Here is a 15,114-nt window from a genome sequence, read left to right as displayed (position 1 = left end):
GACATGTTGGATTTATTAGACAGAGATTTCAAATCGGCTATTAGAAATATGCTTTTAAAATATTCATAATATAAATTTTTATATTTATATTACAAATATGAATATTATTAATATCAAATTGGCTACTATAAATATGCTTTCAAATATTTATAATCCGTGTAATGCCACAGCATGGATTAACTTTGAGAACACTATGTGAAGTCAGTCCATTATAAAAAAATAAATACTGTATGATCCACATAGATGAGGCACATAGAGTAGTCACTCATAGAAACAGAAAAGAGAATGGTAACTGCCAGGGACTGAGGAAGGGAGAAAGAAATGAGGAACTGCTGTGTAATAAGTATACGGCTTCACTTTAACAAGATGAAAAAGTTCTGCAGATTGCCTGTACAACAATGTGAATGTGCTTAACATTACTGAACTGTACGCATAAAAGGGGTAAAAAATGGCACTTTTTCTGTTATATGTATTTTACTAAAATTAAAAAAACTAAAAGAAATTAGGTCTAAAGAATTACAACAAAGTATGAGAATGATGTCTTGACCAATAGAGAATACAAACAAAGATAAATAATAAAAATTTAAAAATAGAAATTTTGGAGTTGAGAAATACAGTAATTTGAAGGAAGGTAGGATTCGAGGAGAAGAAATTAAAAGAGAGGAGCTTTGGACCACATCATTTCCTACAAGGGGCAGTCAGTGAACTTTGTTCTTCAGCCAAGGTACAAAAGAGGGCCCTTTAATCTCTTCCTTTGGCTCTTAAAAGCAGCAGGAAATTCATTAATCAGATTCACTGAAATGCTTTTAGAACAACTGAAATTGCTCAGATGTCCCTTTCCTTTCTGTACAAGGATATGGTGTATGTACTATACAACTATAAATGTATAGGACTATTACATAATGTGAAATATAACATATAAAATATAAATATTAGTCAATGATATTAGTGAACATGTGTAAGAAACACTGAGATGATCTTGCAGGATTTCACCTCCCTGGAACTCAGCCCCTTACTACTGTTTCAGCTTTCCTATCACCTCTGCCAGCCAACTCCATCTTCTTGGGAACCTGGCCTCCCTACTGCCTGCTTTATGACATCATTCTCTCACCAAGCCTACTGCCACCTGGTAGAATCTTGGGGTAGATTTGCATCATCACAAGTGGCCAGTGAGCAGTGTGACCAGTAGCCTTTATACTGAACACACGCACTCCTTGGCTTCAGTCACGCAGACATCCACTAGGATCGTCTCTTCATCCCTTGTATCTACAGTTGATGTTTCTTCTTCTCTGACCATGTCAGGTAAAGAGAGAAACTTTCTTGACGGTTTTCCTTTGACTTCTTTCCCCCTAACTTCAGATTTCTTTACCCGTATAGTCCCAAACAGCTTGGAATAACAGGGAAGGTTATTCCTTCCCTCACTAGAAATGGTTATTCCTTCCCTCACTCATTCCTTCCCTGCACTAGAAATCTAGAGACCTCATTTCACTTTTGCCTTTGACATTTACTAGCTGTGTGACTTTAGAGGACTCTTTTCTTCTCTCACAAAATCTGTTCCCTCATCTGTTACATTAGGATAATAGATTGGTTATTCCTTCTGGCCCCTTTCTTTTCTAATGCTGAGTCTTAAAGGGCACACGTAGAGAAAATGAAAGCAGACGCTTTTTGAGTGTGTCTCTTTCAACAGAAACAGAGGGAAAACCTAAGTGGCGTAGAAAACTAGCAACATATTCTGAGGTGTTTCATGTGTAATAGTCTCCCTCCACTAATATTTCAACTTCACTATTTTAAATTCAGTGATGTTTTAAATACTCAGCCAGTCACGGTGGCTCACACCTGTAATCTCAGCCCTTTGGGAGGACATCTCCCTAACTAATATTTCAACTTCACTCTTTGATATTTAGTGATGTGTAGTGATGTTTTTAATATTCAGCTGGGCACGGTTGCTCCCGCCTGCAATCTCAGTGCTTTGGGAGGCCGAGATGGGAGAAACACTTGAGCCTAGGAGTTCCAGACCAGTCTGGGCGACATGACAAGACCTCATTTCTACAAACTTTTTTAAAAATCAGCCAGGTGTGCGGGCATGCCAGCTACTCAGGAGGCTGAGGTGGGAGGATCAGTGGACTGTTTAAGCCCAGGAGGTTGAGGCTGCAGTGAGCCATGTTCGCACCACTGGACTTCAGCCTGGGTAACAAACAAACAAAAGTAATATTCACGTTTTGGAGATTCCTATCTGAACTAGATGGAAAGAGAAAATGAAGACTACTGGGTTATAAGGAGGCAAGATATCCTAGGGTAAGGAATTTGGCATTTTAAATGAAAGAAGAAAGACCGGGTCCCCTACACTTACCCTTGGGATATGCCCTGGAGAATGACACAATGATTTAAAGAGCAAAAACTACACTTTAAATTTTAGAAGAAAAGCAGAAAGACAACAGAGCAAAATCTACTCTGAATAGGGCAAAATGAAGTTGGTTTTAGCAAATGCTTAGATCAAGAAACTAGGAAGGAAACAGGCTAGAATAAAGTATCCCTGGAAAAAGCAGCTTATCAGAAGTCACATTCAGTTGTTTTATTTCTTTTGCGTTTTTGAACAGAGATGACACTTGGCAGCCTTTAATATCAATATTTTAGAAATGTGTTTTAGGAATGATGCTTCCAGGCCGAGCACAGTGGCTCATGTGGCAATCCTAGTATTGTGGGAGGCCGAGGCGGGCAGAACACTTGACGTCAAGAGTTAGAGACAAGCCTGGCAAACACGGCGAAACCCGGTCTCTATTAAAAATACAGAAAGCTAGCCAGGTGCAGTGGTGTCTGCCTATAATCCCTACAATCAAGGTGAGTACAAACAGCAAGAAAGGAGAGGATTAAACACAGTATTGAAAGGGAGGGTCAAATCGATAGCTGAGTGGTAAGTCCATGGATAGGCAGAATTTAAGTCCTGAGACTTCAACCACTATTCTTGGGCATTGCTCTCCATTTTCAGAGTCTATCTAAGAACACCTTTTCAGTGGGAAAGTTGAACACTACAATGGCCATCTATGCCACACAGAAGAGAGTCCCAAGAGATGCCACACTTTTTAGTGGCCTGGCTGATCAGTTCCCCTGCACCAGCACTCTGTAACTTCCTTCCCTAATCTATTACTTTAGCGTCTCTGGAAGGCACTTCAGAACTCTTATTTTCGCAGGGACATTTTGATTTTCCTTAACTTACAATAGGATTTAAGACCTTGTGCTTACAGATCCTCTCCAAAACAAACAGGCTCAGAATCTGGGCTTGCTTATGTATTTCACGAGGAAGGGCTCCACTCTCTCCCCTAGTATATGGTGTAAAGGGTGTTCTTTTTCCCTCAGGAGAGTGGAGAGAATGGAAAGGACCCCGTATGAGAATATGAGGCTTTATAAAACATCTCCTATTTAAAAATCACTTTCGCTTTTTATTTGGCTTACAACAACCCTATGAAATCCAAAGAAAGCCAAGAAACAATCACATCAAATGATAACCAGTAAGAGAACAGTCACTGCCTATCCCCTAATGCAGGGTCTTGTCCATGGTCATGAAGAAGAGCTAGTAGAAATGCCTTGCCCACGTTACAAAGCTATCCAATTGCTGCATCGGTGTGTAGGGGGAGCATCTCACTTACCAGGGACTGACTTCTTCCTTGATTCCTTTGTAGTGATGAAAACTTCCCTGGGGATGGATACTTCCCTGGGATTGCAATCTCCAAGCCAGACATTTTGTCTGGCACGAACTTCAGAATTCTCCAAGTCCTGCGGTAGCAGAAATACCCAGATACTTGAGAGTAATGCAACACCTGACCTTGGCGACATTTCAACGACAGCTCCAGTCCAGAGTCCAACTAATCTCTTGACACTGTCTCCGGCTCCAAGCCAGGACAAAACCGAGAATAAGAATTTGGATGAGATTAAAACCAAGCTTTCAAAGCCTCTAGATGCCTACCAGTTCCCAAGAGAAAATCAAGAGCCTCCACTGCTTCCTTTAGAAATCCCTGATAGCCACCAGCTTCTGTCCTGCATTGATCCCCTTGGCCAAGAGGAGCAGCCTGGTTCCGAAAACACCAATCTGAGAAAGAACAGCCTGAGTCTTGAGGGCCAAGGGATACTTGAAAATGGGATGGAGTCTAGCAGTGATCCTGCAGACATCACTACATTGGTGGAGGATACTCCCCTCCCCTCCAGCTTCAGTTCCTTACAAGAGCTTGACCAACCCTCTGCAAAGAAAGCCAAAGATCCCAGTGCCATCGAGGTAAATCAGGTGCAGGAAAAGTCAAGCGTCAGAAAGGGTCACTCTCATCAAGTCAGGAAGAACGAGCATAAAGCTGCCGAGCCTATCCAGGGTGCTCCCAAGGCCAAAATCCAGCCAAAGGACACAGAGAGCCTATTACAGGGAGAAGTGACTGTTCGCGGTGCTACCGCCAGTGACGGCGCTTCTGTGAACAAGAGCAAGCATTCTAGCAACAAACGTCACAGACCTCACAACAAACCTCACGCATCCAGCAGGAGCAGCACAACTAAGAGGCACGGGCAGGAGAAGACCAAAAGGAGCAGAGAGAACAGCTCCAAAAGATCTGAACACAGTGAGGAGTCAGGGACCAAAGTCAAGGTAGAAGAGAAGCAAGCCATTCCCAATATGAAGCGCAAGAAAGATCAACCTGAGCTTAGCCGAGACACCTTCAAAAAGCCACGAAGCTCCCTGGACGTGCACGTGGTAGAGTCCATGCAAGTTTTCCATGCACTGGGGAAAAAGACCGACAAGAAAACTGGATTCTCTTCCTCCCGGACTCTGGGAAGCTCAAGCAACACCCAGAACCCTCGGCCATTCTCAGCTCTCAAACCATGGCTGGATACCCAACGTGAGGGGAAAGGCCCGGAGAAAACTCAAGTCAAGGCCCAGAAACTGGATGATAGTGCTGAAAAAGAGTGTCCATCTCCATCCCAGTATGAGTTGCCACCACCTGGGAAGGTCAAGTTGATACCGTTGCCCTTTCTGACCCTGGACAAACCTCAAGTTCGACGTGTTTCTCGGCGGCCACACCCTCCGGCCTCACGTAGGCCTGCTGTGGCTTGCCCTGCTCCACCTGGTTCTACTAAGTCAGCTCAGTCGACTGCAGTCAGTCTGTCCCAACCGGCTCCTACCAACACATCTCTGACACGTCCTGCCAGACCAGCTCAGCCAATTTCGACCAATGGAACCCAACGCGGTTCAGCCAATCCTAACCAGCCTCCTACTGCCTCTCAGTCTGCTGCTTCTAGGCCAGCATCCTACAAAATACCATGTTGCTCTTCTTTCCAGCGGGAGCCTGTTTCCACTGCTGTGACCAATCTCCAGTCACTGGCCAAGCCTCAAAATCAATTTCTAATCCAAGACTTCAATTTACAACCCAGGCCACGGAGTACACCCGACATCTCTGGGCCAGCAGTGTCAACGCCCATCACAAAAGAGCAGAGGCCAGAGCGTAAGGCCATGAAGAGGAAGCTCAGCAAGAGCGTGAGAATGCTGCCAAATACACCTCTTTGGGAAAACCGCGGTTCTTCATCTAAAGGGAAAAAGATATGTAAATTTCTCAATACTATGGCTACAGAATCTAAGAGGTGCTGAGACTGTTGGCTTGACTCTGGATACCAGCTGCTTTTCCAAATACATAGATACATAACAATTTATTTATTCCGATAACATACTTTTCAAACTGAATAAACAAATCCATTAGGATTAACAGATAAGTAATAAAGAGGCTCGCAAGTTTTGAGATGCTGTTGACTGTGGGTTTTCTTTGGTGGGGTAGGGATCAAAGGCTGCCTTAGAAGGAATTATGGCTGGGCAAGGTGGCTCATGCCTGTAATCCCAGCACTTTGAGAGGCCAAGGTGGGTGGGTCATCTGAGGTCAGGAGTTCGAGACCGGCCTGGCCGACATGGTGAAAGCCATCTCTACTAAAAGTAGCTGCGTGTGGTGGTGGGTTCCTGTAACCCTAGCTTCTCAGGAGGCTGAGGCCAGAGAATTGCTTCAACCCGGGAGGTGGAGGTGCAGTAAGCTGAGATCCCACCACTGTCCTCCAGCCTGAACAATGCAGCAAAACTCCAGCTGAAAAAAAAAGAAAAGAAAATGGAGGAACTAAAATTTGAATGGGAGAATATCAGCAGAATTGAGGAAAGAGGAAGGAACATGGTCCTAGACTAAGAAGGTCAAAAGGGGAGAGATTTCATGGGCTTATACAAACAATCAGAAATGGGGGAAATTGCAGAAGAAAGATGCAGAATCTGAGGTTAGGACTAAAAGAATAAAATTGGGATAGAAGTTGAAGATGGCAGAAGATAAGGCTGGGTGGACCAAAAGAAATGTACAAAATCTCCCATGGATGATGGCCTTATGTCTCATGGCCTATCAGATAGGTGTTTGAGAAAAGAAGATTCAGGTCTCATCTCCAACAGGTTTGGGTTACCTTATACATACATGACCACAGGTGGGAAACGTCAGTGCAAAACAGGGGAATCTACCACCAGGGGAACGGCAAGGGCTCACAGTTCTAGGTGTAGCTGATAACCTGGGGCCCAGACAAGCAAACGGCAGCAGCTTGAAGCTGACCCAGAAAAGACCCTGGAGTACAGATCACCATTGACTCAATACCCATGCACAGGTCAGTGAGATGTACTACTTCAGTTCACCTTCACAACAACACACAAGACCAGTAACACTGTGCCACCTTCCTAGTGAGGTTCAGCAATGGGCTTGGGTCACACTGCATGCAAAGGGGTAAGGCCTGTGGGTCTCAGAAGTCCTCAGCGTTTACGAGCGCCTGTAGACAGTCAACCTGGGTTTGAGACCACAGCATCCGGAGGTTAGAGGCAGACGAACTCAAGCTTCAGGAGGGATTTAAATATTAAGAGGCCCGCCAGGTCCTCCTCCATCCGTTCCAGCACGTGCAACCTTCTCGGCCATCACCATTAACTGAAGTACCAGAGAAAAAACGGCTTGGAGCGTCCATTTTCACAGGATGAGTGGTGGGCGCGCCTGTGCCCTGAGTCGCCCTCCAAAAGCCGCAAGACGCAGTCGCCCAACTGTGTGGAGACGCTGCTTAGTGGGAGGGGACCCCGCCTGGAGGCACAGCGATAGGCAGAAAGGGTTCAGGGAGGTAGGGGGAGGGCGGGATAGGAACGGTGGGGGAAGGGAAGATGAGGGCAGTGGATGGTCTCCATGAGGAAATCAGTGATTTACTTCTTAAAAATTAGTTTCTCATATATAATTTACATAACAAAAAATTCACTGTTCAAAATCATACTATTCAGCAAGGAGTGATCTGTAATCCAGCCGTCTTGGAGGCTAAGGCGGGCGAACCACTTAAGCTCAAGAGATCGAGACCATTCTGGTCAACATGGTGAAACCCCATCTCTACTAAAAATACAAAAAAAAAATGAGCTGGGCATGGTGGCGCGTGCCTGTAATCCCAGCTACTCAGGAGGCTGAGGCAGGAGAATAGCCTGAACCCAGGAGGCGGAGGTTGCAGTGAGCCGAGATCGCGCCACTGCATTCTAGCCTGGGTAATGAGAGCGAAACTCTGTCTCAAAAAAAAAGAAAAGAAAAGAAAAGAAGTTCAACCAGATACAAGAAAAATCTGAACACTAGTACAAATAAGTCAGAAAGTCAATTCAGGATATAAATGAGATATTTACCAAAGAGATAGACATTTTAAAAAGAAAACCAAACAGAATTTCTATAAATAAAAAGTTCATTGAAGGAATTATAAAATTCATTTGAAAACTTCAACAACAGACTAGACCAGGCAGAAGAAAGTACCTCAGAATTTTAAGTTAGGTCTTTTGAATTAATCCAGTCAGAAAAAAAGTAAAAAGAATTTTAAAAAATGAGAAGAGCTTTTGAGAAGAAAGACATTACATAAGACCTCGGAAACTACGAAATCATAGTTATTCCCAGGGGAGAAAAAAAGCAAAAAATTCAGAAAACCTATTTGAGAAAATAATTCAGGACGCCTTCCCTAGTCTAGCAAGTGATCTAGACATCCAGACACAAAAGGCTCAACAAACTCCAGCCAAATTCATTGCAAGAAGAATCTCACCATAGCATCTAGTCATCAGGCTGTCTGAGGTCAATGTGAAGGAAAAATCCCTAAATACAATAAAAGTGTCTAGTCACTTACACAGGCAAGAAACGACATCAAACTAACAGTGGAATTCTCAGCAGAAACTTTAGAAGCCAGAAGAGACTGGGATTCTATCTTCAAAGTGCTTAAAGAAAATGGTCAAACTCTAATTTTGTATCCTGCTAGTGTAAGCTTCACAAATGAAGGAAAAATAGTGTTTCCCAGACAAGCAAATGAGGGAATTCATCACCACTGGAGTGGTCCTATGAGAAATGCTTAAGGAAGTTCTAAACATGGGAACAAAAGGTTGGTATTCTTTCATTAAAAACACATGAAACTCACAAGTTTTATAAAACAATTATACAAAAAAGGAAAAGAAATTAATCAAAGTGCAACATGACAGAACTCCAGAAAATCACAAAGTGGGAACAAAAAACAAAGAATCTACAAAGCTGGCCAGTTGTAGCTCATACTTGTAATGCCGGCACTTTGGAAGGCCGAGGCAGGCAGATCACCTGAGGTCAGGAGTTCGAGACCAGCCTGGCCAACATGGCAAAATCCTGTCTCTACTACATATACAAAAATTAGCTAGGTGTGGTGGCATGCACCTGTAATCTCAGCTACTCGGGAGCCTGAGGCATGGGAATCGCTGGAACTTGAGAGGTGGAGGTTGAAGTGAGCCCAGATTGTGCTGCTGCACTCCAGCCTGGGTGTCAGAGCAAGACTCTTGCTCAATAAATAAAGAATCTACAAAGCAATTAGATAGCAATTAACATTATGACTGGAACAAACCTCAGGCATCAGTATGAAGCTTGAATGCATCACTTCAAAGATATAAATTGGTGCAACGGACCAAACAACAACAACAATGATATGCCGCTTACAAGAAATCTGCCTTACTGTTAAAGACACATAGACTGAAGGTAAAGTGGTGAGGGGTGGAATTTTCCATGTAAAAGTAAACCAAAAGCAAGCAGGAGTAGCTATACTTATATTAGATAAAACAGACTTTAAATCAACAATAGTTTTTTTTAAAAAAGGTCAGTATATAATGACACAGCTATCAACTGAACAAGAAGATATAATAATCCTAGGTATATAATATACAGGCACCCAAAACTGGAGCACTGGATTAATAAAACAAACACTATTAGACCTAAGAAAAGAGACAGATAGCAATACAATAATAACGTGGGACTTCAACACCCCACTGAGAGCACTAATAGATCACGGAGACAGACAGAAAGTCAACAATGAAACACCGAACCTAAAACAAAATGGACCTAACAGACATTTACAGAACATTCTACCCAACAACCACAAAAGATACATTCTTCTCATTAGCACATGGGACATTCTCCAAGACAGACCAAACATTAGGCCATAAAACAAGTCTCAACAAATTAAAAAATATATCAAAATCATATCAAGTATCTTCACACAACAGAATAAAACTAAAAATCAATTTGAAGAGGAACTCTCAAAAATATACAAATACATGTAAATTAAACACGCTCCTGGACAACTTTTGGGTCAATGACAAAATTGAGAGGGAAATTAGGCCAGGCGCAGTAGCTCACTCCTGTAATCCCAGCACTTTGCGAGGCCAAGGTGAACGGATCACCTGAGGTCAGGAGTGTGATACCAGCCTGGCCAACATGGTAAAACCCCATCTCTACTAAAAATACAAAATTTAGCCAGGTGCAGTGGTGGACTGTAATCCCAGTTACTCGGAGGCTGAGGCAGGAGAATCGCTTAAACCCGGGAGGCAGAGGTTGCAGTGGACCAAGATCATGCCACTGCATTCCAGCCCAAGTGACCAAGCAAGGCTCCATCTCAGGGGGCAAAAAAAAGAAGAGGGAAATTAAATTTTTTGAGGCTGGGCATGGTAGCTCATGCTTACGTCTATTAACTATTCCACACTCTATGTTTACAGGCACACACTCCATACTGTTTTCTATAGAGGTAGTACTACTTTACACTTCTCCCAAAACTATATAAGCACCCTCTTTTCTCCAAATCCTCACCAACATCTGTTATTTTTCTGACTTTCTAAAAATAGCCCTTTTGACTGGTGTAATATGATATCTCGTTGTGGATTTTTCATTTCTCTGATGATTAGTGATGTTGAGCATTTTTCTCATATGCTTCCTGACCATTTGTATGTCTTCGTTTGAAAAATGTCTTTCACGTACTTTGTCTACTTTTTAATGGGGTTACTTTTTGTATTTTGCTGTTGTTGTTGAGTTGTTTCAGTTCCTTGTAGATTCTGGATACTGGTCTCCTGGATATGTAATCTGCAAACATTTTTGCTCATTCTGCAAGTTGTCTGTTTACTCTGTTGATTATTTCTTTTGCTGTTCAAAAGTTTTTTAGTTTAATTAAGTCTTATTTGTCTACTTTTGGTTTTCTTGCATTTGTTTTTGAGGTCTTCGTCACGAATTCTTTGTCTAGGGCAATGTTCAGAAGAATATTTTTCTAGATTTTCTTCCAGTGTGTTTTAGTTTTAGATTTTACATTTAAATCTTCGATCTCTCTTGAGTTGATTTTTTTTTTTTTTTTTTTTTTTTTTTTGAGACAGAGTCTCAGTGCAATGCCCAGGCTGGAGTGCCATAGGGTGATCGCGGCTCACTGCAACTTCCACCTCCTGGGTTCAAGTGATTTTCCTATTACAGGCATGCGCCACCACGTCCAGATAATTTCCATATTTTTAGTAGAGAAGGGGTTTCACCATATTGGCCAGGCTGGTCTCAAACTCCTGACCTCAAGTGATCTGCCCACCTCGGCCTCCCAAAGTGCTGGGATTACACGTGTGAGCCACCCCACCTGGTCTCTTGAGTTGGTTTTTATAAAATAAGAGAGAGTGGTTCAGTTTCATTCGTTCTGCATATGGCTATTCAATTTTCTCAGCACTATTTATTGAATCGGTTTTCCTTTCCCAGTGTACATTTTGGTCTACTTTGTCAAAGATCGGTTGGCTGTAGATTTTTATTTCCAGTTTCTGCATTCTGTCCTATTCATCTATGTGTCTATTTTTATACCAGTACCGTGCTTTTTTGATTAATATAGCTTTGTATCCCAATGTTAGAGGGAAGTGTTTGGGTCACAGGGGCAGATCCCTGATAAATGGTTTGGTGCCTTCCCCAAGGTAATGAGTTCATGTGACAGCTGGTTGTTAAAAGGTGCCTGGCTCTTCTTCCTTTCTCTCTTGATCCCTCTCTCGCCATGTGACATGCCTGCTCTCCCCTTTGTCTTCCATCATGATTGTAAACTTCTTAAGGCCTCACCAGAAGCAGATGCTGGCACTGTGCCTCTCATACAGCCTGCAGAACTCTGAGCCAAAAACCTCTTTTCTTTATAAATTACCCAGCCTCAAGTACTCCTTTACAGCACAACAAAATGAAATAACAACATCTACATGTTTCATGAATAACTGTTAAATCTGTATTAATTTTCTCTTCTTTTAAACCAATTTTTCAGGTGACTTCTATGAGAATAATCAGAAACTACTATGTACCAAGGTTATTTCTGTTTGATGTAACTTCCTCTAATAAATACTATCTTCTTTAAGAATAAAGTAATTGAGAATGCTATGTATTATGAGAAACTTTATAAGGACTGATTATAATATGAATCCTTCTTTGCTTAAGATAATTTTCAAGAAAAAATCTTGCTAGATATAAATTGAACATATATGATACATGGCTACTTAAACACATGAACATTTAGCCTGTTTAGAAACACCCAAGTATGAAAAATTAAATACATGGAACATTTGTGTCTTTCTTGGCAAAAGGTAGGCAAAAAGCAGAATAAAACTAATTCCTCAACCTAACAAATACCCTAGAAAGGAAAAGGGCAATTCAGAAAATACTAATAACATGCAGAAAAACAGAGGGAGCATTCTTTTAAGGAAACAATTCTCATACTTTATAGGTAAGTGACTGAAACCATAAATGTTCCTCATCTAACACAGATTGATCAACTCTAAATCTCACCTGCTTTTTCAACTCCCGGCTATTATTTAGTCTCTTTAACTGCCAGTTAAGACTCCACAAATACAAAGACAACTGTTCACAGACCAGTGCTTCTGGGCCTATTCCAGAAAGCTCGATACACTGGAGGTTTCTGCCTGTTTCGAAGCTGGTGGCCCAAACTTACTTTTCTTCTTGGCAGTAACTCCAAGTTCCGCCTTATTATTATTATTATTATTATTATTCTGTCTCTCGTGCTTGAATTAGGAAAGCTTTATTTTTAACATTAAAAATAACTCCCACACTGTATTACTTGAAGTTTCTAAAACAACTGTTTTGTTTTATACTCTAATTTTAAATTTATTTCTTAATGAGAAACTTTTCATTACTAAGCTCCATTTGAACTTTGCGCTATGAAAACTTAACACAGACTCTTTTGTAGAAATTATTTTTTGGTTTGGTTGAGGTCATAAACACCAATTCAGGACACCTAATAATTATTCTACTAAGGGCTAGAGAATGGTTGTTGCTTACTTAAGGGTATCTCGTGAGGTAAGAGCCAACTAGAGTCCATACCTGTGCCTCTAGTAAAGACTACACCCAGAGTCATCTCCAAGAGACAAGCATTTATTCTAATTATTCATCTGGAATGCTCTTGCTAATATCTTAACTAAGCAAATCTGCTTAATTATATTATCATTTAGAAGATGTTCTGTGATTACATATTTAAAAAACCACACAAATAAATATTCCATGAAAAACCGTAGTTCTCACACAGTTCACCAACTGAACAATTCCTTGAGTATTTGTGGGTTATTTAAAAATAGCTAGTATAATCAAAGATATTGTTAGAAATATTCTAATGGATATATGTATAAACATTAAGCAATGTATAATTATGCAAAAGTTTCGCTTGACACTGAATTCCTCTGAGTGTATTATTATAAGTTCTAAAATACATCGTCTAAATCTTAAAGGCAATTTTCAAAATGTTTTATCTAATAAACTCACTTCATCCTCTACCTTCTGTTATATCACAGACAAGAACAAAAACATATAGGCTCAGTTGCTTGAGACCACAGCACAAAGGAAGTGTAAGAATAAAAGGGAAATTCAGGAGCATCTAGATCTAGGTCTTAACTTTTATAGACCTCAGTTCTTGACTGTCATTGTCATCTACACCAGTGATTTCCACCCTTGATAGGTACTCCCTCACCTAGAACATTTTTTTAAAATTCAAATTTCTATAAATGGTAGTCTGAACATATGTTTATCTCTATAATTCCTGTATTAAATGACAAATTGTATTAAAATGACAAGAAGTAAAATATATATAAACCCACAAGAACAAAAACAATGAGAAAGAAGACAACAGCTGATAAGAGATGCTGACAAAATTTTGGAAAACAAAAAGTATATGGACAAAAAGTAACAAACACTTAACAGGCCAGAGAAAGCAGAAACCTCAACGTCTGTGGGGCTAGAGGTAGAGAACAATCAGTTGATGTTAAGCCATAAAAGTCTACAAAAGCTAAGGAATTCAAGGTAGCCCCGAAAGCACGGGTGAAGAGTGGGACAAAGGGCAAAAGTTTTCCGGATTCTCCTAAGGCAGAGTAAAAATAAAAATAAAAATAAAAATAAAGCCAGGTGCATTGGCTTACGCCTGTAATCCCAGCACTCTGGGAGGCTGAGGAGAGTGGCTCACCTGAGGTCAACAAGGCGAAACCCTGTCTCTACTAAAAAACTGTCTGGGTCAGAAAGAAATAAGAAAACACCAGAACCCATACATAATGTACACCATCATTATACCTCTAGAGAAAGTTACTGTGATGGTGAATATTGAGTGTCAACCTGATTGGATTGAAGGATGCAAAGTATTGTTCTGGTGTGTGACTGTGAGGATACTGTCAAAGGAGTTTAACAATTGAGTCAGTGGACTGGGAGAGGAAGACCTACCCTCAATATGGGTGGGTACCATCTACTCAGCTTCCAGCATGACTGGGTAAAACAGACTAAAGAAGGTGGAAGGATGAGACTTGAGTCTTCTGGCCTTCAGCTTTCTCCCGTGCTGGATGCTTTTTGCCCTCGAATATTACACTCCAAGTTCTTCAACTTTTGGACTCTTGAACATACACCAGTGGTTTTCCAGGGGCTCTTGGGGCTTTAGCCACAGACTGAAGGTTACACTGTCGGCTTCCCTATTTTTGAGGTTTTGGGACTCGGACTGGCTTCCTTGCTCCTCAGCCCGCAGGTGGCCTATTGTGGGACTTGACCATAAGATCGTGTGAGTCAATACTTCTTAAACTCCTCTTCATATACACATCTATCCTATGAGTCTTGTCCCTCTAGAGAAACCTAATATACCTACTGTATCCTCAAAGCATTCTTACTATTCTTCCAGTTAAAACCATGTGCTAATTGTAAAAGACAATCCTCTTGATGAAATATATTGAAATATTAAAGTATTACTTACTGGACGCATTTAACAGTGGAGTAATGTGTGCCACTGCTCCAAGGACTACCCAATGCCTTCCCCTCCATATCCAACCTTCTTCTGTCACTCACTCCTAGCCACTAAGCTTGAGAACGCCAGAACAAGGTCACCAACCTTCTCTCTCAGCCACATCAGAACGTTCCAACTTGGCCTCCTTAGGCTGTCCTTCTGCCACCTTCACGGCCACAGCTCGGCAAATGGCCCCAAGTTTTCTGTCCAGAGAACGAACCCCTGCCTCTCTGGTATACCTGTCATCAAAGAAATATATTTTATTTTTGGCCATACACCACCTAAAAAAAATAGACAGAAGTAATGTTATTAACATTTTTGCTAAAGAAACAGCATATATTTAAATGTTCATTACCCTTTCTTGAGTACTAACTTCTCCACAGTTAAAACTCCTCATTATTGTTCTTTCTTCAACACTTAGATGGATTTTCAGCTACTACTATTTCCTTTATACAGATTATCTTGAATTATATAACCCTATGCTTAAAAATGAACCCTAGTTCTAAGTTCAATTTACATTAC

The 15,114-nt window shown here is 41.2% G+C and overlaps 1 protein-coding gene across 1 annotated transcript in view; it reads right to left on the bottom strand.

Moving 5' to 3' along the window:
- LOC135277191 (uncharacterized) overlaps positions 1-15,114 on the bottom strand; it is a gene marked incomplete at its 3' end in the record, with an annotated part of 232,910 nt that overhangs the window by 16,280 nt on the left and 201,516 nt on the right. The window contains exon 21 of the mRNA XM_064382928.1: positions 14,698-14,831. Coding sequence (XP_064238998.1) covers positions 14,698-14,831 — 134 coding nt within the window. The remainder of the gene's footprint in view (positions 1-14,697; positions 14,832-15,114) is intronic.

The sequence above is a fragment of the Aotus nancymaae genome, unplaced genomic scaffold, assembly GCF_030222135.1.
Source record: "Aotus nancymaae isolate 86718 unplaced genomic scaffold, 86718_ANA_hifiasm-v0.15.2.pri h1tg000030l, whole genome shotgun sequence".
Classification (NCBI taxonomy): Eukaryota; Metazoa; Chordata; class Mammalia; order Primates; family Aotidae; genus Aotus; species Aotus nancymaae.
This window is presented reverse-complemented; position numbering and strand designations above follow the sequence as displayed.